This window comes from Erithacus rubecula (assembly GCF_903797595.1).
Source record: "Erithacus rubecula genome assembly, chromosome: 16".
Lineage (NCBI taxonomy): Eukaryota > Metazoa > Chordata > Aves > Passeriformes > Muscicapidae > Erithacus > Erithacus rubecula.
The window spans coordinates 14,615,800-14,636,029 of NC_136668.1; the positions used below are offsets into that span (position 1 = coordinate 14,615,800).

The 20,230-nt window shown below is 48.4% G+C and overlaps 1 protein-coding gene across 8 annotated transcripts in view; it reads left to right on the forward strand.

Annotated features, from left to right (window-relative positions):
• The first annotated feature begins 603 nt into the window (after nt 1-603).
• Nucleotides 604-20,230, forward strand: part of NSD1 (nuclear receptor binding SET domain protein 1) — an 86,333-nt gene continuing 66,706 nt past the window's right edge. For 2 of the 8 annotated variants that reach the window (XM_079319594.1, XM_079319596.1), the window contains exons 1-3: nt 1,643-1,786; nt 1,993-2,648; nt 17,392-17,527. In XM_079319594.1, the coding sequence (XP_079175720.1) occupies nt 2,013-2,648; nt 17,392-17,527 (772 nt within the window). In that variant the 5' untranslated portion in view covers nt 1,643-1,786; nt 1,993-2,012. Of the gene's footprint in view, nt 714-852; nt 997-1,642; nt 1,787-1,992; nt 2,649-17,391; nt 17,528-20,230 lie in introns of those variants that run through there. The other 6 variants (XM_079319591.1, XM_079319592.1, XM_079319593.1 and 3 more) reach the window with 6 other exon arrangements.

Here is a 20,230-nt window from a genome sequence, read left to right on the forward strand (position 1 = left end):
GGTGTGCTGGAGTGGCATGAGCTGAACATGGCAGTCTCTCTGTGGTGGCAGCATACCAGTGGAGTGGCAGTGGGCTGGGGACCTTGGTGTGGCTCCTCAAGAGCAGATGCTGGGAGAAATGGTTGCTCCATCACCAGCCACATACAGGGCAGAGGGAGTGCTTGGGCAAGACCACAGGGGCACCAGGAAGCCAGGTGTCCTCAGTGGGGCTCCCAAGGTGTGCAGGCAGGGAGAAGACAAGTTCTCAGTGCCCCGCTGAGGTGCCAGCCCGCAGCCGCTCTACGACAGCGTTTCAGCAGGGAAAAGCTGCGCCTGCGGGGCAGCGAGGCCCGGGCAGCGGGCGCTCCCAGCCTGGGTGCGCAGAGCGGCTGCCCCGGGGCCCAGCCCGGCGGGGGGAGCGCGGCGCCAGAGCGGCCGGGGGTTCCCGCACGGCCGGGCCGGGGAGGTGCGGGGGGGAAACAAAGGGCAGCGGCGGGCGGGGGGAGCGGGTCCGCCCGGGCAGCGCCGCGTCGAGCTCCGCGGCGGCACCCCGGGGGGCGGCAGCCCGGCCCTGCCCCCCGCGCGGCCCGGGCAGCACCGCCCCGGTGCCACATCCCCGCGCTGCCCCGGCTGCCCCCCGCCCCGTGCCTGCCCAGCCGTGCCGGTGCGGCGGCGGCGCGGCGCGGCGCCCGGACCCGTGCGGCTGGCGGCGGAGACCCCGGCCCGCATCGGAGGTAGTGACGGAGCCGCCGCCCGCCGCGGGCCGGTTGCGGGGGGCGGCGGTGGCGGCCCGTCCCGGCGGAGCGGGCGGGCGCGGGGCCGGTGCGCGCCGCTCGGCGGCGGGAGGGAGGGTGGGAGCGCGGCTGTCCGGGAGCGGCGGAGCCCGGCGAGGACAGCCAGGCCGCGAGCACCCGGCGCCGCTCCCCGGCGGGCGAGGCTCGGCGAGGCTCGGCAAGGCTCGCACGGCTCTGCACGGCAGCCCCGCGGAGGGCGACGGCCCGGCCCGCCGGTGCGCGGGTGGGCGGCGGGGGAGAGCGGCGGGGGCGCCTTGGCCGCCCGCGGGGCGCGGCGGACAATGGCAGGGGGTAACCCGAGCCCAGCGGGGGCGGGCGGCGATCCGCGCTTCCCACCCCTCTGACCGCCCGCGGGCACCGGGGCCGGGAGCGGTGCCGAGCGGTGCACGGGGCCGCCGCCGCCCGGGTGCCCCGCCGGGGCGCAGGGCCTGGCCGACTCCATTTTGTTGGCGCCCGCTCCGCCGCCGTTCGCAGGCCCGCGGCCTGCCCGGCGTGGAGGGGAGGGGTGGGGGAGCGGCTGGCGAGACACTGCGGGGCCGCCCCGTCCCATCTCGCCCGGTGCCCCCTGCCTACGATGGAGGTGCGGGCGGCGGTCCCGAGGCCGCGGTGCCGGGTGGGGGGATGCGGGGAGCGGGGCAGGCCGGGCCGGGCCGGGCCGGGGCGCGCCGGGGGGGGGCAGCACTGAGCGCCCCCTCCCCACCTCCCCCTCCCGCGGTGTGAGGGGGGGGCCGTCGAGGGGGGGGTGCTCGTGCGGGGGGGCAGGAGGGGGGGGCCAGGCCCGCGCGGGCGCGCGCGCGCTGATTGGCCGCGGCCGCCGAACCCCAAGAGCGGGGGCGCGCGAGGCGGGCGCGCGCCCTCGCGGGATGGCGGCGGCGGCGTCGGGCGCGCGCATGCGGGGGAGGGAGGAGGAGGGAGGCGGCGGAGCGGCGGCGGGGCCTGGCCGGGCCGGGTCGGCGCGTCTCCCCATCCGCCCGCTCCGGGGGCAGGCGCCGAGCCGCCCGCGGCACCCGCAGGTGAGCGGCGGCCCTGCGGCAGCGCCCTGCAGGGCGAGCGACCCCGGCGCCGGCCGTGCCGAGCCGAGCCGGGGTGGCCGGGCTGCGGCCTGGGGCCTGTAGTGCGGCGGTGGCGGAGCGGGGCCGGCGGAGCCCATCACGGCCCCCGGGTGCGGCTGCCATTTTGCGGTGCAGGCCGGGCTGACCCCATTGTGCTCTGCCCGCAGGTGGATGCCCGCCGCCCGGCATGGAGCAGGCCTGCGAAGTGAGCCGCCGCAGCTGCCTCGTCCCCTTCGGCACCTCGCTGTCGGCCGCCGAGCCCAAGGGCGGCCCCTTTGGCGAGGCCCGCGGCCCCGAGCCGCCCGCCATGCAGCTGGCGGCCGCCAAGCCCGGCTACGGCCAGGACCCGTCGTCCTGCTACATCCCGCTGCGCCGGCTGCAGGACTTGGCTTCCATGATCAACGCCGAGTACCTCGGCGGTGCCGCCGACGGCGCTGAGGCCCTGCCCGACCCTGGTTCGCCGGGCCCCCGCCTGCCCGCGGCGCAGGACCCTGCGGCCGAGGTGCCCCGCGGGGCCCGGGCCTTCCCCCTGCTCCTACGGGACGGTGCAGAGGAGACGCCGGAGGAGGAGGAGGAGGGCGCCGAGACTCCGGAGGAGGAGGAGGACGACGACGACGACTACGACGACGACGACGACGACTACGACTACGAGGAAGAGGAGGAGGACGACGAGGAGGAGGAGGAGGCGGCGACAGAGCCCGGCCCGCGGAGCCGCGGCCGCTCCACTCTGCAGCGGGGCCCCGACAGCCGCCTGCAGCCGGCCGAGTCGGGGCCGGACGGCGGCCCCGGCGAGCAGCCTGAGTCCTCGGCGGCCCTGCAACTCGTAAGCACGGCCGGGGCGCGGGCGGGGGGGCCGTGGCCGCTGCCATTTTGCGGTGCGGCAGGGCCGGGCCGAGCCGGCCGCGCTGCCTCCCTCGCCCCGGCGCCCCGGAGGATGGGAGCCATCTTACGGAGCGAGGGGACCGTGCCGGGGCCGGCGCGGGCTGTCACCGCGCTCACCGCGCACCTGTGTCCCGGCGCGGCCGCCCGCGCTCCCCCCGCCGCTTTTTCTCCCGTCAGGAATAAGAGGCATCGTCCTTCTGCCCAGCAACTCGCTGCGGAGTTCGGTGGAGTTTTTTCTCCGTTGAAGGGTTTTTTTTTGAGCGCAGTGCGGATGAGGAGGGCAGGAGGGAGCGTTCCCATCTCGTGCCGCTGTCAGAGGCTCTTTGTCTGGCCAGGCCTGAGGTTCCCGAGCTGTGAGACCTTGGCGGTGGCCGGGGAGAGGCCGTGTCATGGCCTGACAGACCTCACGGGCAAACCTTGCCTCTTATTCAGACTGACTTTTTTTTTTTAATTTTTCGTTTCTTTCTCACAAATTCCTTTAATTGTAATATGTTTAATAAGAAGCAGAACTGATGGAACTGTAGGAGTTCTGAAAGGAGATAGATACATTTACTAATTTTTTTGGTGTAATTTGCCTTTGAATCCAAGTATAAGAGATGTTTCTCAGTGTAACCTTTTATTTACAGCCATATATGTATATTTCATGCACTTTTCGGTTGTTTGTTTTGTTGCGTTTTTTGTTTATTTCTTCAGTATGTTTTTTAACCTCAAAGTTCCTTGCTGGGGGATACTCTGGGCTTTAAGGATTGATGCAGGGTTTGAAGATTAGCTCCTTTGACAGGACTAATACCGAAACCACGTTGCTCTCTAATTTCAGTAGAGCCACTGATGCCGGACAGATCGTGCTGGTGCGTGCAGTGCTTGGGAGGATTGTGTCCCTTTGGGAACACTCAGTGTTCCTGCTGCGTGCTCTGGGAGGTTGGGAGCACTTGTCACAGAGTGCCCGTGGAAAGGGTGATTTCAGGAAGATGCTGACAGCAGCTTAATTTGTGGAACAGTTCAGGCTTGCAGATACTCTTCAGCATTCCTTGGGAAGAATCCCTCGGTCTCTGGTGGTGAGAGGCTCTGTGGGTCTGAGGTTTGTGCATCTCTTCAGCTTTGTTTTGCAGAGGAAAGCGGGGATCTCTCGCAGACATGTGCTCGGTGATGCAGTTGTGGGAGGGTCTCACTTTGTAAACAGAAGCTCGCAGAGGTACTTTCACAACAGTTGCCTTTACAACGTGCTCCACAGAGCTGCAGCTGGTACAGTGGAAAAACCTTCCTAGTGACGGAGCCTGTTATTTGAATATGCAACGAGGGTTGACTTTTCAGTAAAACTGTCTTACCTGTGTGCTGTAGTTAGCCTTGCTGGGTTGTTCTGGTGACTTAAAAGCACAGCTGCATTCCTAAAAAAAAAAATGCAAAGAAGAACAGCTTTTTTTAGGCAGCCTGGGGTCCTGCTTTCTCTAAGTCTTGCATTCTTTCTTCATTAAGTAAATGCACGTTGTTTGAGTGGTTCTTCATTTTAGCCCCACTACTTGTGGAATAGCAAAAGACAGGGATTTTTCTCTGTGCCACGTTACCACTGAGATAATTAAAATCTTTTAGTAGTTTAATATGACATAGTAGCAGTAGCTAGAAATAACCAGGTTTGCTCTTCAGGTCATGTATTCATTCAGGCATTTAATTTTAGTCTCATCTGTGTTTGGTAACTGGAATCAACCTTTTTTTTTTTTTTTTTTTTTTTTGAGAACCTGCTAAAACTTACTTAAAACCTACCCCAAAAAAACCATCCTGAATCCCTGGGAGTTCTGCACAGCTGTTTGTCATAGCTGGGCTACTCTTACAGGTATCAGCTTTATGCTGCCTGTTGATGGGGCTCCTTCACCTTACAGCAGGACTGTCTCAGAGCTTTAATTTTTGAAGCACATGGCTCTGAGTGTGCCCGTGCTGCTCAAACTTCCTGTTTTGCCAAGAGGGAAGTGTGTGTGTGTGTGTGTGTGTCTCTCCTATGTCTGCATCTGCCCCTTGCCAGACTTGAATTTTTCCTATAGATGCTTGCTTTGGAAAGGCTGATTTCTGAAATTTTGAGAGTGCTTGCCGCACAAGGACCAGAATTTGGTTTAGTCCTAAGTGACATGCAAAGTCGAACATTTAAGCAATGCCTCTGGACAGAAGAGGTGGTGGCAGGTATTGTTTTGCATGGGGATTTGTTAATAGCCCTGACACCCTCTGCTCTCTGACATTGCCCCAAACAGGGGAGGTTGCTCAGGTACCATTCAGTTGTAAAGAGAGATGTGCATATTCTGAACTAAAACTATTTTAAGTGCCAACTTAATCTTCCCCTAAGGGTGTCTGAAGTTCCCAGCAGTTCCCGACAGATTTTGTGTTTTGGAGAAGGAAATGATAGCATCAGTTCTTAGGTCTTGTTCTCCAGAGCTGGTGATACAGTGACTGCTGGCAGCCCTGGCTTGCTGCCTCATGCACATGTTGGGCCAGGGCCATTTAAATTTAAATGAGTGGTTGTCCTTGAATGTCTCTGTCCTTTACCATCCCGATGTGAGTTTGTCTGTAGTGCTCTCCTGGCATTTCCAAGTTGCAGAGGCCCTGGACAGCATTATGTCGAGTTGGAGGGAGAGGTGAGTCCAGACTCCAGTGTTTGGGAGGTTGGGTACAGCCACAGAATGTCTGAGTGCTGTAGATATTGCTTGAATTTAGATGCTGAGGAATTGGAGCAAGTGGACTTGTTTCTTGCAGAACTCTGGTGGAAATTTTGCTCTTCTAGTGTAACTTTTGATACCTCAAAACTTCGGTTTGTTGCCTTGTTGGTTTTTAGTTACTGTGCACAAAGTATGTTTGAATCATTTGATTTGCAGTATTGAGCGTTTGAGGAAGCAGAGAGTTCTTGGATTCAGGTACATCTGGGCCACTCCTGCTGTGTGTACATTTTGCTTTCACAAGCTGTTTTCTCCATGGAACCCTGATGGTTTCAGACTTCAGGATGTGCAGAGGCTTGTATGAGGCTCAGTGTTGCTTTTCTTTATTTCCTTATTGTCCATTCTCACGATGCAGGAGTGTGATGTTCGGGTAATGGCAGTGAAGAAATGAGGTACAGGGAAATCTAGAGCCAGATGTTTTATCCCTAAGAGTGGCTTCTTCCAGGGACTAGGTGTGAGGAATGAGTGAAGCATATGTGTAAGGCTCCTGGTAGGTTTTTGCTTCACCAGAATCACAGTGTTTGCATGGCATTAGAAGTACTGAAGGCCAGCAGAATCCTCTCTAGAATTAATCCATCATGAGCCTGAGTTCTGTTCTGATCAGCTGTGGAAGGGTACTCTCATTATAAAGTGTTGCCTGTGTGAGAGTTACTGTGGTTGGTTTATTAACTGATGTGTCTGGTGCTGTTTCTCTCTCTGCTAAAAATAAAATGAAGGAACCAAAGCCACGTGATCCTCACTACTGCTGTAAACATTTCTGAAACAAACTCTTACTACAGGCTGTTGATCTGAGGTGTAACTAACTACTGATAGCATTATATCCCTGAGATACAATATATATGGCAGTGGTTTATTTTAGCAGGGAGAATAAATTTCCTTGGTTAATTCACATCTTCCTGATGAAGAGATGGATTCTGTTTGGCTGGCATCATTTCCCACTCTGTGCACCTGGAGAGAATGGGGTCTTTCTGTGCTACTGTCCCCATGCCTCTTATTTTGCACACACCCCCCCTTTGCCACTAGGATTTGCACTGTTTGGAAGATGGTATTATTTCACAGAAGACAGCATGTAGCTGGATCTTGGCTTGCTGTGCAGCCTGATGGCACCCACTAGGCATTGTACTGAAGGGCAAAATGTTTTAAATAGCCCTCAACTTACCTATAAAGGACTTCAGCTGTGGTGGGTGTGCAGAAGAATGAGAATTTCCACAGTGAGGGCCCTTTCCTGGCCCATGCTATTGCTTGACCATGAATTTTTGAGATCCTTACTGACTTCATGCTTCACGGTGTGATGATGCTGTATTGCCACTTGGTCATGATGGAGGTGTGAGTGGGTGGGTGTTAGGAGCTGTCATAGCAGGACCTGCTGTGTCTGAGGGTGTGAGAGCAGCTCATTCTGAGAATTTTGAGCAGTTTGTAGGATCCAGAGCTCTCCTGCACAGCAGGTTGGATCCTGGAAGTCTTTTATCATAGCATTTGGCTGAGATCGCCCTTCCTCTCCTTGTTTTGTTGTATTTGTTCTCTGATTGCTGATTAGGTGTGAAATATCTGTTTGTGTATGCTGTGCTACAGGAAATGACTTGGTTTCTCTAGAAAATACCTGGTTTGTCATGTGAAATTTGAATGACTGAAGCCTGTGCTGTTCATACTCTGAAGCTGAACCTGTCTGTTTGCAAACAGCAAAACTAGAAGTATTTTCTTGCAGGTTAGACAGTTTCAAAAGTGATGTTTCACTGGATATAATGACAAATCTCTGTGTAATTTTTGCTTTCTAAATTTAAAACTTACTTTTAAAACTTGAGCAGGAAAGAAGTTGTTCAAGCAATGTCATGGTTAATATATTGTTTGCAGTTATAAGTCTGGCAATAGTAGCAATTAAATTGGCTTTTGCAGGTGTTTTTTTGGGCTGGATGCTGCCTGTCAGGCTCTGCTAAATGACTATATGTGCTGGTGATTTCTTTTGGAAGAGTGCATCTCTTGAACTTGAGCCTCTGTCTCCTAACAAATTTTAAGTTGTTGAGGGTACAGTCATTCAAGTTTTACTGATACAATTTCTTCTCAAGCTTTGGTAAAATCAATGATAGTGTCTCAGTTTGATGCTATAGCAGTAACCTTTGACTTCAGAGCAGCATATTTTTCATTAAGTCATGGATTTGTTCATTGGCTCTTGCAATGTAGCAGCTTCTTGTTGCACCTTATTACAACTTTGTTCCCAAGGGGTTAAACTGTGTGATACTCAATAAGCTACTTGAGCCCCAAGAAAGAAGCAGTATTCTCTTAACGTATAATTGAGATGATATTTCTTAAAAATATATTTGTGACTCAGAAATTGGTGTTATGCATGATGATCAATTTTCAGTGCATTTTCTTGGAATATACTTTTGCTTTTCTTGCCTGTGAATGATAGCTTATATATATAGTCATTTTGATTACTTTTCAATTATTGCTCTGGCATTTAGAAAGGCAAAGGGAATAGAAACATCAAAAGGAAGAAATCTTAGCAGGCAGGGGGTTATCCTAGGAGTTAAACTCAACAGTTTAGGTGAATGCAGCTTTTAATACCAAAAAACTATGACCTCAGTTTTGTTCTGTCTGCACAGAGCCATCTGGTGCAGAGTGGTAACACGAGGGAGTTTGGCATGGCTGCAGAGCTGTGGTGCCATGCTGAGGAAATCTGTGAGGTGGGAAGTTTGGAGCTGCACTGGTTCAGTCCTGGGTAGGAGCACAGACATTGCTTTGGCTGATCTGGGTGTGTGCTCCTGACCCCAGAGCCCAGGAAAGGGGGAGATGCTGCCATGTCTTGGAGCAGGTGCCAGCTGAAGTGCTCTGTTCTTGCTAAATTAGAAATCTGGTTCCAGTGTGGCTGCTCACAGTAGCTGTGCAGCAGTGATTAAATGTGTGACAGAGATAAAGATGGCCTGGGTGTGCATCCATCTCTTTTGTGTCCAAAATCATTGATGAAGCTAGCAGGAATTTCAGTAGTGTGGCTTGCCTCTACTGAAGGATGGTAAAGCACTTGTTAAAATTGACATGCTGACTCTTTGTGGTTATCATTAAGATTTATCTCACACGGTTCTTTGGAAAAATGGCAAAGAGAAGTTGGGAGAAAAGTCACCTTGTGTATCACTTCTTTCCCTCTCAAGGACAGGATGGTCCTGGCTGGGTGCCTTGACTGCTGTCTCTGGTGCAGCTGGAGCAAAATGGTTGTACTAAATTATCCCAACTCACTGCTTGGACTGGTTGTTGTAGCCTTGGCAGTGATGGAGCTGCACAATCCACAGGTGAATGAATGGCTTTTCCAGCAGCAAGCAGCATTCCCTGCTGTTTCTGTGGGGCTGAGATGCTGCTGCGGTTCTGGTGGAAGGGGCATCACATGAATGGCATCAGGGAAGGGAGTATTTTGGGAGTACTGTTGGTGGCTGAGTACAGGGAAAGGGCAGCAGATCTCAAATCCTGGAGTTTTCCCTGTGTGTTTTCCCATCCTCCTCTTCCTGGGGTAGGCCACTGGGGTAGGAAGAGCTGGCAAGAAAAATTCTTGGTAGGAACTTGTTCTTTTGGTCACATGTAGTAATTGGGACAGCTGTGGGGGCTACTGGAAATAGCACATCCCAGAGCTGGGCTCTTCAGGAAAAAAAGTTTTATAGTAAAATAAGTATGCAATAAAATAGCAGAATAATTTGTTTTCAGACACTCATCAGAAATAATGCACTGGGGACTCCTTTTATATTTTCAGGCATTGACATTTGCATGTGAGACACCAGAAGTGTTGAGTTGGGTGGAGCAATTCAAGTGTTGCATCCAAGCCAAAGGATGGAATGTCTTTTGGTGTGGTATTCTTTAGGAAAAAGTGAGCAGTGAATTTCCTGCACAGTAGTGTCTCAGCACACTGAAAACTGCCAGTTTCTTTTTCAGCTCCTGTAGTGCCTGCAGTGCTGAGTGTGCAGTGAGGCTCTTGCCCTCAGCCCTGTTTGAAGCTTCCATGTTCCATTTGTTTTGGTGGAGTGTGTTCATGACTTTCCCTCCCACTGTTGGTGGAAAGACAGAAACCTGCTGTTACCTAACAGGAGAAGGGTGAGGAGCAGTGTGGTTATCACCCTTTTAAGAGTTCCTCCCCTTGCCCTGATGTTACTTTGTTGTTTGGTTTTCCCAAGCACCTGTTCAGACTTCCTACTGTTCTGCTAATGTGGTGACTGCCTGCAGATTTCTAAATAACAGCAGTAAAACAAATCAGGTTCCTTTTGATTCTAGTTGGCTGTCCTCTCACAGTTTGTTCACAATGATTAGGAAGCTGGATTCATCACAGAAAGGTTTGGAAGCCTCTTGGAAGTATAAATTTGTAGTACCTGGTGCCTGAAGCATGAACCTTCCTCAGGTCATGGCTTTGAGTGTGGATATCAACAAATAAATAAGCACTAGATAAATTTATTGCCCTGCTAGTGTTCAAAAATTCTGATTTCAATTTTAGCAGGAATTCAGAAATAGCAAAGTTTTAAGTGCAAATTAAAACTTAATTTTATATGAGTAGAAATTTTGTTTCTTTTGAAGAATGGTGTCGTTGGATAGAGGGACTTACATGCTGACTGCCACATCATTTCCAGGAGGTTATGGCTTTGTGTGAGAGGCATCTTTTTATTTGAACTAGCAAAGTGGGTTTATCTCTTCCTTTCCTGTGGGTAAATAAAAAATTCTGCAGAAAAGGGGACTTGTAAGCCCCCCTTAAATGTTTTGTTGCTTTTAGAGAATCCCATGGACTTGAAAAAACCCAAACAACATCAACAACCAAACCAAAACAAGCAACAAGCCAGTTAATTTAATTTAATTCAACTCAAACTCACACTTTTTAGCTGTTGGGGTTCTAGTACAGTATTCAGTCTTTGCACTGTACATGTTGTTCTCTAGTTCTGCTTCATTCTAGTTACAGCTTAAGCTGTAATGAATAGAGCATGCATATATCAATTAGAACAGCCAAGTTTCATTTTGCATAGCTTGAATCTGTTTTTCATTTCATGGATTTAGAAACTTCATGTCTGAAAAATGAGCACTGTGTTTATCCAATGTCTTGCTTGTGAGCAATTTGATAATACATAGAGGAGCACAAAAGTAAGGCTGAAAAGGGGACAAATCTGATGACCTGGTTTCAGTTTGTGGTTTTTTTGCTTGTTCTCTGACATAGGATATTTGTCAGTAATTGTTGTTTGTGAGAATTTACAAAGTTTTGGTAATGCCAGCAGTTTCTCACTCTCTGAAACAATTAGTGCTGATGAAAAGAGTCAGATTTAAAGAGAATGTGGCTTATCACTTAAAGTATTTGCAGATAAGCAAGCATGAGAGTCTGTCCTCTGCTTCAGGCTCCTGGAAGTGGTCTGCAATCTTCTGTGTCTTTGTGAATTTCTTTCCACTGGGGATATGAGTGAGATCATACCCCTTCTCTCCCACTCCCTCCTCCTGCCTCCCTCAAACCTTGGTGTATTTCTGGTAGTTAGGATGCTGAAGTGCCAAAGCTTTCTCTTGCACTGCTCTTCCATCCAATCCATAAGGAAAACTGTCTCCACTGAGTGAGACAGGGATGCTGTTACCCAGTTATCTTGGGGACTGAAACTTTGTATTCTCTGGTCATACGTTCTTTATTTCAAATCTGTATGTGGGTAACTCCTGAACTTGATAGAAATGCTTCAGGATGTAGGAATTACTCAACATAGTCCAATCTGCTCTCGATTTTACTCTTTCAGGGTAGTTCATATGTACATATGAACCTTGAAAAACTTCAGTACCCTGGAAAATGGTAGCAGAAACCATCCAAAGACAACTAATACCCACAAGCATGTTGATAACAGAAGTTTAGTCTGTATCATAATGTCTGTTGTATTTTTTGCTAGTGAATATTTAATTAGTGAGTATTTAACACTTCTGGATGATAGTGGTGCCAGATAAGAGGTAGTGTACTTTTTCAGACATGAATGTAGGTCAGATGCCTGTTTGCTTTTTCCTGCAGTGCTGAAGCTGAAGGAAGACTGGAGCAGTTGGGACAAAGGGCAAGTCCCCAGCTCCCCAACCACACAGGCTGCCCATGGGCTTCCAGCAGGCTTCTCCAGCTGCTCTGTTGGGTTTGAAGCTTGCCATAAAGTGCCAGTGTGATTGTTACTCTGGTTTCTTCAGATAACCATTGCGTGCTGTGGTTTGGGTGGGGGTTTTGTCCATATGGACTCCAGTTGGGCCTCCCCTTTCCCTCTGCAGGGATTGATTGCTCTTAAGTTTTGTCACGGTGATTGCAGGGTCAGCATTGCAGCCTCTCTTTGTAAAGGCTTTAAAACTCCTGTGCTTGGTAATGGTACTTTGTATGGAGGAAACTTTGGTGATCTCTCTTTGCTTAATTTCAAATATTTCTTAAGCTATCAAGTACATACAGTTTAATTTTCTTGGTTTCTTTTGGTTTTTTTCCCACTGATTTGGTTCTGATTTCAGAAAAGCTTCTTTAAAATGAAAATCTTTGCTAATGAGAATTGTTATTTCTGGCTTCCATCACAAGCAGTTACTAATTTTGCTTTGTTATTGTTCTTAGTCTCTTCTCCTTTTTACCTTTCCATGCAGCATTCCCAAGCAAAGCTTATTTCCCAATTCCTCTCTTTCCTTCTCTCTGTGTCTGTTCATTTCTCAGTGCACAAGTGTTGGGACTGAGTAAAGTAATGAACCATGGATCACTCAGACTTTTTTCCATTCTTCCTAAGAGCAGTACAGAGGTAGGAGTTGACCTTTTAACTATCTGTCAGCAGCAGTCATTGTATGGGAGTTGCATCCATTGCTGCTTCATTTCTATGACCAGAGTTAAAGGATCTGGATCTCCTGGGACAGAACTGTATGGACAGAGGGATAATCCTGAGTGCTTGGTGAGGTTGTGCTGTAGCTGGAGGAAAGTCCCATCTCCTGAAGACTCTTGGGGTAGTTTTACAATACCCTTCCAGGCTTGGTCTGGGAGTATTTTAATAGGGAGAACTTGGCCCAGTTGCTGCCCCTCCTTTGTGAGGGCAGAGGGTGAATAACCTGTTCTGCTGAAATGGCTGGAGCTGGGAGTGGCCTGTCCTAGGGACAGGACACCTGTGACACCAGCTGTGGGGTTGATTGTGGTAGTGGATTATTTCTTTATAGAATCACAGAATGGTTTGGGTTCAAAGGCACCTTAAAGACTCTGTAGTTCCAATGCCCTGCCATGGGCAGGGACACCTTCTGTTAGATGAGATTGCTCAAAGCTCCATCCAGCCTGATCTTGAACAACTCAGGGATCCAGGGGCAGCCACAGCATCTCTGGGTAGCCTGTACCTGGGTCTCACTACCTTCACAGGGAAGAATTTCTTCCTCACATTTAATCTAATCCTACTCACAGACTGTGGCCATTCCTCCTTCTCTTGTCACTCTGTCCTTGTAAGAAGTCCCTCTCCAGCAAACTGTTTGGCCCAGGCTGTTCAGGCACCTTCAAATGTCATCTTTCCCTCAAGTTCATTCTGGCAGGGTTTGGGGTTTTTTTTTGTAAAAAAGCTGTTGATCTTCAGCCATTTCAACTGTATCTGGTGTTGGTGGCTCATAGGAATTAGATGGACTTCTTGTCATCTTTGTCCTGTTAGGAAAAAATTAATGATTGCCAAATTTAAGGGAGTACAGGGTAGTGGTGGGGCTGCAGGTTGTAGACTGATCCTCAGCAAGCTTCCAGTTCTAACTGTAAGAAGTAGGCATTGGGAATAACTTCATCCTGAGCATAGATGGAATGCAGGGAGAGGCACAAGAGTTGCTGGCCTGAGAATGAGAATGTTTGAAGAGGTCGCTGGAAGTTTATGGGGCAGAGTTGTTGCTGTTTCTGCCCCTGGCAGTGATGTTTGGGCCAGCTCATGTGTGGGGTGTGACTTAGCTGGCAGCTACCAGTGTGGTGAGATCTGCTCAGGAGATATCCCTATCCCATGCTGCTGCTGCAGGGCCCTGGCCAGGTGTCTGCTGTACACTCAGAGGAAAAGGTTATTAGTGTCATTGTTTACACTGTATTGGTTAATTACCCTTTGGATGTGGCCACCTCCTTTTATTTTCATCCTTGGCCTTGATTCTGTCCAGTTCGTGCCTAAAACAGGCTTGGCAGGATCTTCTGCCATTATTTTTGGGGGGGGGGTCAGTGGCTTCTTTCTTGCTTTCTTCATGTCCTTACACACACAGTCTTTTGCTGCCCCAGTCTTTTTGCAAAACATATTCTGTCCCTGGCTTCGTTGAGTAACATTGTTTATAATTAAGTCAGCAATAAACTGTAATAGGGCTTTCTTGGCCAAGTATTTCCAGGATGGCTTTCCAAAGCAGGTCTGAATTGGAAGTGTGCAGGGCTAGGAGATCAGTGCTTGATCTCTACAGATGTCTCTCTGGGTATATGAAATTGCAAATTTGAAATTGCCTGTAACAGCAGACATATCTCTGCCCCTTAGTGTACAGTGTTGCTGTGGCTCTGCCAAGGTGGTCACATCCTGGTCATGCTGTTGGGGAGCCTGGGGTGTCTGCACTGTGGCTCCAGCTGCACTGGAGGGGCTGGTGCTGCTTTGATTTTTATTCAGACATGTCCAGTGCTGCAGGAAAGGTGCACCCTGTGGCCCTCAGCATTGTCTCTGTTTGTGGGTTTCTGCTTTGTGCCACTTCTTGCAGCAAGATGAATGGATTGAACAACAACTTCCAGTGATGGAGCCAAGAGTGGTTACTGGGTAAGGGTTATTTTTTGTTTTTAATGATGTGGTTATTTTCAGTGGAGGAAGATTGGTGAGAGACAGTTGAGGACTGACAGTATGTTTACCAAAATAAAAACACTTGGAAATTTAAGATCTCTTTGCTTGATACGTTTCATTATTTGCTATATATTTGTTTGACATGGTACAAATTCAGGAGGTGACTTTGCAGGTGGCTTTTGTGTCATCCTGCTGCTGAATTCTGGATTGTAACCCCTTCCACAGTGATCATTTGGGTCTTAGGTGGTTTGATTAAAAACATCTGCGTAGTACAGTCTTGTTTTGTCCAAAATAGCAGAGTAATCTGAAATGCTGCATATAATCTCAAGTTTAGGCTGCAGCTTATCCCATCTGAACAGCAAATTAATGCCAAATATTTGATAACAGAGTAGACAGTACTGACTCCCTTGAAGTGAATATCAGACAATACAAAAGTATTGTTTCTCCTCAGTGGAGAAGGCCTTGCCTTTTCCTTTCTCACTAACCAAAGTTCTTACCTGGTTTAATTTCTTCAGTGTATCTTCACTAGAGTTGCAACATGGCTCTTATCCAATCTGCAATCTCACAAATTTTCTCGTTATTTAAATACTTGAATATTTCCATGCTCTGAAGGCAAATGGTGCTGTGATCAGATGTAGGGAACTACATGTGAAGTTTGTCTTTTTAAAAAATGGGGCTTTCCCTAGCTCACAGAAAAGTCACTGTTACTTGCAGGGCTAGATTTTTGGCCATCAGGATTTATCAGCAGTTTGATCTTGGCATAGTAAATGCTAATTTTTATAGGAGTGAAATTTGTGGTATCCTGACATAAGAAATACATGCTTTGGGGCTATAATTTTTCCATCAAGCTGCAGAGTTTAAAGGTAAGGTTTTCCAGGTACAGATAAGTGCCTGTAAAGAATAATAACTGCTGGTTTTGCTCCTCTGCTATTGGTTATTCAGTGTTACACGTTTTTTAAGTCTCTAGCAGATTTCTTTTCATGTGTAAAGAAAAACAAATTTAAGGCATCTCTGGCAGGTTGGTGGGATTTGGGAAGAGTAGAGAGGAAAATTTATGCAAGACAGTGACCTGCTGCTGTGCATCTTGTCACAAGGCTCTCCCTCAGGACATGATGCTTCCTGGTCTGTCTCTGTGACCCGCTGATGGGGACTTTGTGGTGGGTGATGGTGAGTCCAACACCTGACTGCTAATGCTGGGGAAATGGGAGAGGAAACTGGCCAGGAATGAGAATGGCTGCTGACTTCTTGGAAAGAGGTTTAGGCATTGTCTGAATAGTTTCTTGAAAGCCACCTTTTCACTGGGCTGGGTTGTTGGAGGTTGACAAAGAGTTGATTTAAATGCAGGCTTGCCTAAGGGCAGGGGTTGTGGATGTCCTTCAGGTGGATCAATGTGAATGGCTCTGGCAAATCTCCAGTGAGGTTTTACTGCTCTGTCCAGTGATCGTGCTCAGGTTACAGTTGACAGGAAGATGCTCATCTGTTGTATATGTATGCACAGGAGATAATCAGCTGGGATATACATGTGCTCCTCAAAGCCCAGGCTGGAAATCTGCAAAAAAAATTTGAGGCCAAAGTCACATTTACAAGAGCTCAAGCAGGAAACAGACTCAAAAAAAGAAGGGGTTTGCATCTGAAAGTGCATATGCATTTTAAAAGCAGCAGCCAAGGCAGCACCTCTGGTTCCTGTGCTCACAGATACAGCTGAAGACACAGAGGCTGCAGCAAGGCAGTGGCAGAGAGGGGCTGCAACCCTCTCCCTGCCTGGTGCTGTTCACATTCCCTGTTCCTGAACTCCTGCTCAGCAATAAGTTATTGTGTGGCTTTTGATGAGTGAGTGAGAAGAATTTCAATAATGTAGTCTGTAGCATCATTACGTGCCTTTTTTCCATGTGACAGGGTTTATTCTTTTGTGTTTTAACCACATGAAGGAGAGCCATAAAACTCAATGAGAAATGGAATATACCTTTTATTAGAGAGGTCTGTTGTGTTTTAGTTGCTGGGATGTTGAACTGGGTATGGCAAGAGACGTGCCTCGAGCAGGGTGGTTAGCAGGATGGAGAAGTGAAGCAGAAAGGTGTGTTTGTGCTGTAACAGCTTTAATGAGGATCATATTGCTTGTACTTACTGGCAAGAAGAATACCTAGAGTATTTCTTGGGAGTTCCTAAAATGCTGAACCCACCTGCTGCATGTTGGTGGGTGCTGCTAAACAAGCTGGGTACAGGGACTCTTGTATCCTTTGAAAACCTATTGTATCTCATCTTGGCTCAATTATTCCCAACACCAAAGCTCCTAGATCCTCTCCTTGGCAGAGGTCCTGCTGGTAAAGCACATCCAGCCAGAGAGGCTTCATGCTTTGCAAACAGCACAGGATTGCTCTCAGCTCTTGGGCAGTGACACAGGAATGGCATTAAACAGCTTTAGGGTTTGTGTTTGAATGATTGCAGCGTTCCTGTGGCTGCTGCACAGCCCCGAGAATCTGCGTGGATTTGGGTGATTGTGTCTGTGGAGTTGATACTTGTGAGCAGGTTTTGGGGACAGGCAAGGTCAGTGTGTCTGTCTGTGTCCTAGAGGGGGGTGATGGCTGTGATGTTCCCTTTCTGCTCTAGTTTTGTAGTTTTGGGGCAAAGTGACAGCAGATCTGCTCATACAAGCTAAACATCAGTATATAAGATTTTTTTTTTTTTTTGTGATTGTACCTGTCTTTGGTTTCAGATGCTTTCTGGTGAAGCTTTTTCCTAGAAGCAGGAAAGTTACTAACTTGTACATAACAGCCTTTTTTTTTTTTTTTTTTTCCCAATTGATAGACACTTAATTTGCTGTTCTTATCATGTTTCAGTCAGGAAAATGTCACTGTCTCTTACTACTACTTTTTCCATATGTTGCAACCTTTGAAATTAACAAACTGATATATTTGGCAAAATAATGGGGCCTAGTAGTGACTCCAGATATCTACCTGTTCAAATGTGTGAAGTTTGAGTGAAGTCATTTACCAGAGGTCATGTTACTTACTAAAAAAATAACAAAAAACCTTCTCAAATCCTCTTACTGTTTTGTTCTTTCAGAAGAATGGGGAGAGTCATTGTGTTCTTTGAAGGTGTAGGAGCCACTAAGTAAAATCAGGACTTGCTTTTTAATGTAAATGTCTCTGCTGTCCCGTGTAATCTGCACACAGGGGGGGTGGCAAATCTCTTCAAAAGCATCAGGAGCTTTAGTGATTTCTTATGTTCTGATTTTTCCCCAAAGATCCAAGCCGAGAAGAAACCTACTCCAGTGAAGTATGAAGTGGGGGATCTTGTTTGGGCCAAGTTCAACAGACGCCCATGGTGGCCATGCACAATTTGTCATGACCCAGTGCTGGACTGTCACTCAAAAATGAAAGGTACTGTATCTACTCAGACCACAAAGTGAAGCTGTTGTGTATGGCAGGATGCTGTAGTTTTTAATTAATTTTAAAAGCATTTCTGGCCTTTGAGAGGTGTGAAGAAATGGACTCTGCTGTGGAAAACAAGAGTTGGATCTGTAAAGTAGAGCTAAATGAGGGAGATGGCAGGAAGAAGAAGGGCTGGGGGTGGTGAAGTGGCACAGATAGCTGTTGGACATTTAGGCTTTTCTTCCCTGACTGTAGGAAGGGCAAATAACTGGGCTAAGCTCATGGCAGAAGAAAGAGCAGCCTCTCAAAAAAGTTATGCAGAGAAAAAGGAGATGGATCAGAAAGATGCAACAGGTGAGGAAGCAGAGCTGGGAAAATTGGAGTGTACAAAGACACAGGGAGTTGTCATTGGAGAATGGGAGGCTGGAGAGGCTGAGGAGTGGAGTGTGGGGTAGTGCAGTGTAGCTGCTAAATGCCTGAAGGTTTGATGGGAGCACGTGCATGGAAGTGAAAATTCTAGGTCTTGTTTGGCACAAGAAAGCAAGGGACTTTGATAGGGAAATTCTGGAAAAACCAAGAGATAGAGCTACATATGTGAATATTTGGGGTATGGTGGGAGCAAGCTGAGTGTGAGGAGAAAAAATGGGCAGATATGAGAGATGTGTGTGCTTGATCACAGAAGAGAGCCACGAAAGGAAAAAGAGTTTTTAAAGATCATGACAGAGCTAGGTGAGTGATGGAGAGAACAGAAGGGAAGTGAGGTATTGTTTGCTTTTAGTATCATGCCAGATGCCACAGGGAGGCTGCCACAAACAGACTTATTTGTTCCTGATTTCCCCTTCTGATTGTTTTTGTTCTGTGGGCAACTGGAAACCCCTTGAACTGGTGTCCTCTGCCACTGACAGCTCTAGTGGCTCTATTGCCACTCACTGCTGTATTTATCTGTAGGTTTTGTGGCCAGCCTAAGCACAAGTGCTGGGCATGAGTGGAGTTCTTTCTGAGTGGCCTTCAGCTCAGAGCCACTGCTGTTTCTCTAGAGACATGAAGTGATGCTCACATCATCCCCAAGCCTGGTTGCTGAAGTCTTCTTTCTTCACCTCTCCCTTCATCCTTTGGGAGGCATTTTTCCTGATTCTAAAGAATGCTGAATGTGGTGTTTTAAATTGTCTTTTTCCAGCTCTCAAAATCCTGGCAGAGGTTTTTCCAGAAGATATGCTGATATATATTCTCCCCCCATGTCTCTCCTCATGAAGTTTTGGGCAGGATTTAATGTATGTAGCTGTCCAGTATTCTCCTCCCAGGGAAAAGCTCTCTTAGCAAGTTCCAGGAGGGCCTGATCTCCAGCCACATGGTAGACTCTCCCATCATTGTTTTATTTGTGTTCAAACCAGTTTTCCAGCTGTGGCTGTATGTAATGTCCTCCCTTCCCAATGGCAAGGTGGCAAAGCAGGTGGATCTGAACTCTGGCACTTTTGGGCAGGAAGAGCTGGGCTGTGTGCACTGTAGGAAGGACAGTCCCACTGCCCTGGCTCTCCTGTTGCCAAGGGAACAAGCCCTTCCAAACAAGTCAGGTTGTTTCAACCTTGTCACTTGTGCTGAAAGCTCTTCTCTTGGGATTTGAGGAATGGTGTTTAGTTAAAGGCAGTTTGCATTTTCTCAGCAAGCTCTTGACTTGGAAGATTTTTGGAGCTGGAGGGTGTAGGCTCAGTGGCTTAAGTCTCAGAACTGTGGATGGGGTGGATGAAGCCTGTGATCTTTGGTTTGATGTTGTTCTGCTCATTGTTTGTCATCCTCAGTGATCTTGGTTAGAATCTCAATCTCAGCATCACTTAAGGCCAGGCTGCCACATTGTGCTGGCACCCTGGAAGAGGCAGTACAAACCAAATGGGCTGCAAGTGTAATCTGCCTGTTCAGAGGGTGAAGGTGATTCCAGGAGAAGGTTAATACAGTGCAGCAAACTACAGGGAGAAGTTTTTATCCCTTTTTTCCAAGTGTTGTGTGCACTGTTCTAATGCTTGTGACCTCTCCTTTTCCACCAGCACTGATTCAGTTCTTATTTGTACCTGTGGGTTCACCATTCTTGCATAGAAAGTACCTTTAAAGAATATTTGAATGCACCCTTATGATTGAATTTCTTCTCTTTCTCTGTACCTCTGTGCCTGAAGTATGGAGAGACTCATTGCAACTAATGTTGTGTCATGTTGCACCTAATCTTTTCAGTGTGTGTGCATGTGTTTGCTTCAATGCTGCTGTTCATATTTGTGTCCTAAATAAGACTTTTTGGAACTAAAACATTGAACAAGATGGGATGTATTGTGATGGGGGAGGCTCAAGCTGTGTGAGTAAATCCTGTCCACAAGGATGTCAGTTCTGGGTGTTGCCAGCACTGTTGTGTTTTCCCAACGGTCAAGTGCTCTGGACTGTTTAATCATTAATCAGGGAGCAGCAGAAAAGAAATGTTGTGCCTGGTGTGTTGTGTCTTTCAAGGAAAAAATATTTAGATATTTTTGCCTTTTTGTTTTTACAAGCAGTCTTCGCTGTAGGAAGATGACCAGTCATAGGCATGTTAATCAATTGTTTGGAAGAAAAAAAGCCCAAACAACTTAAAAATAGAGTAGCAATATGGAATATAAACAGCAGCAACCAAAGGGGTCTCCCTTCGTTTTGAATAGAAATCTCCAGTTAATGTGAGAATGTTGTTAAGCAAAATGC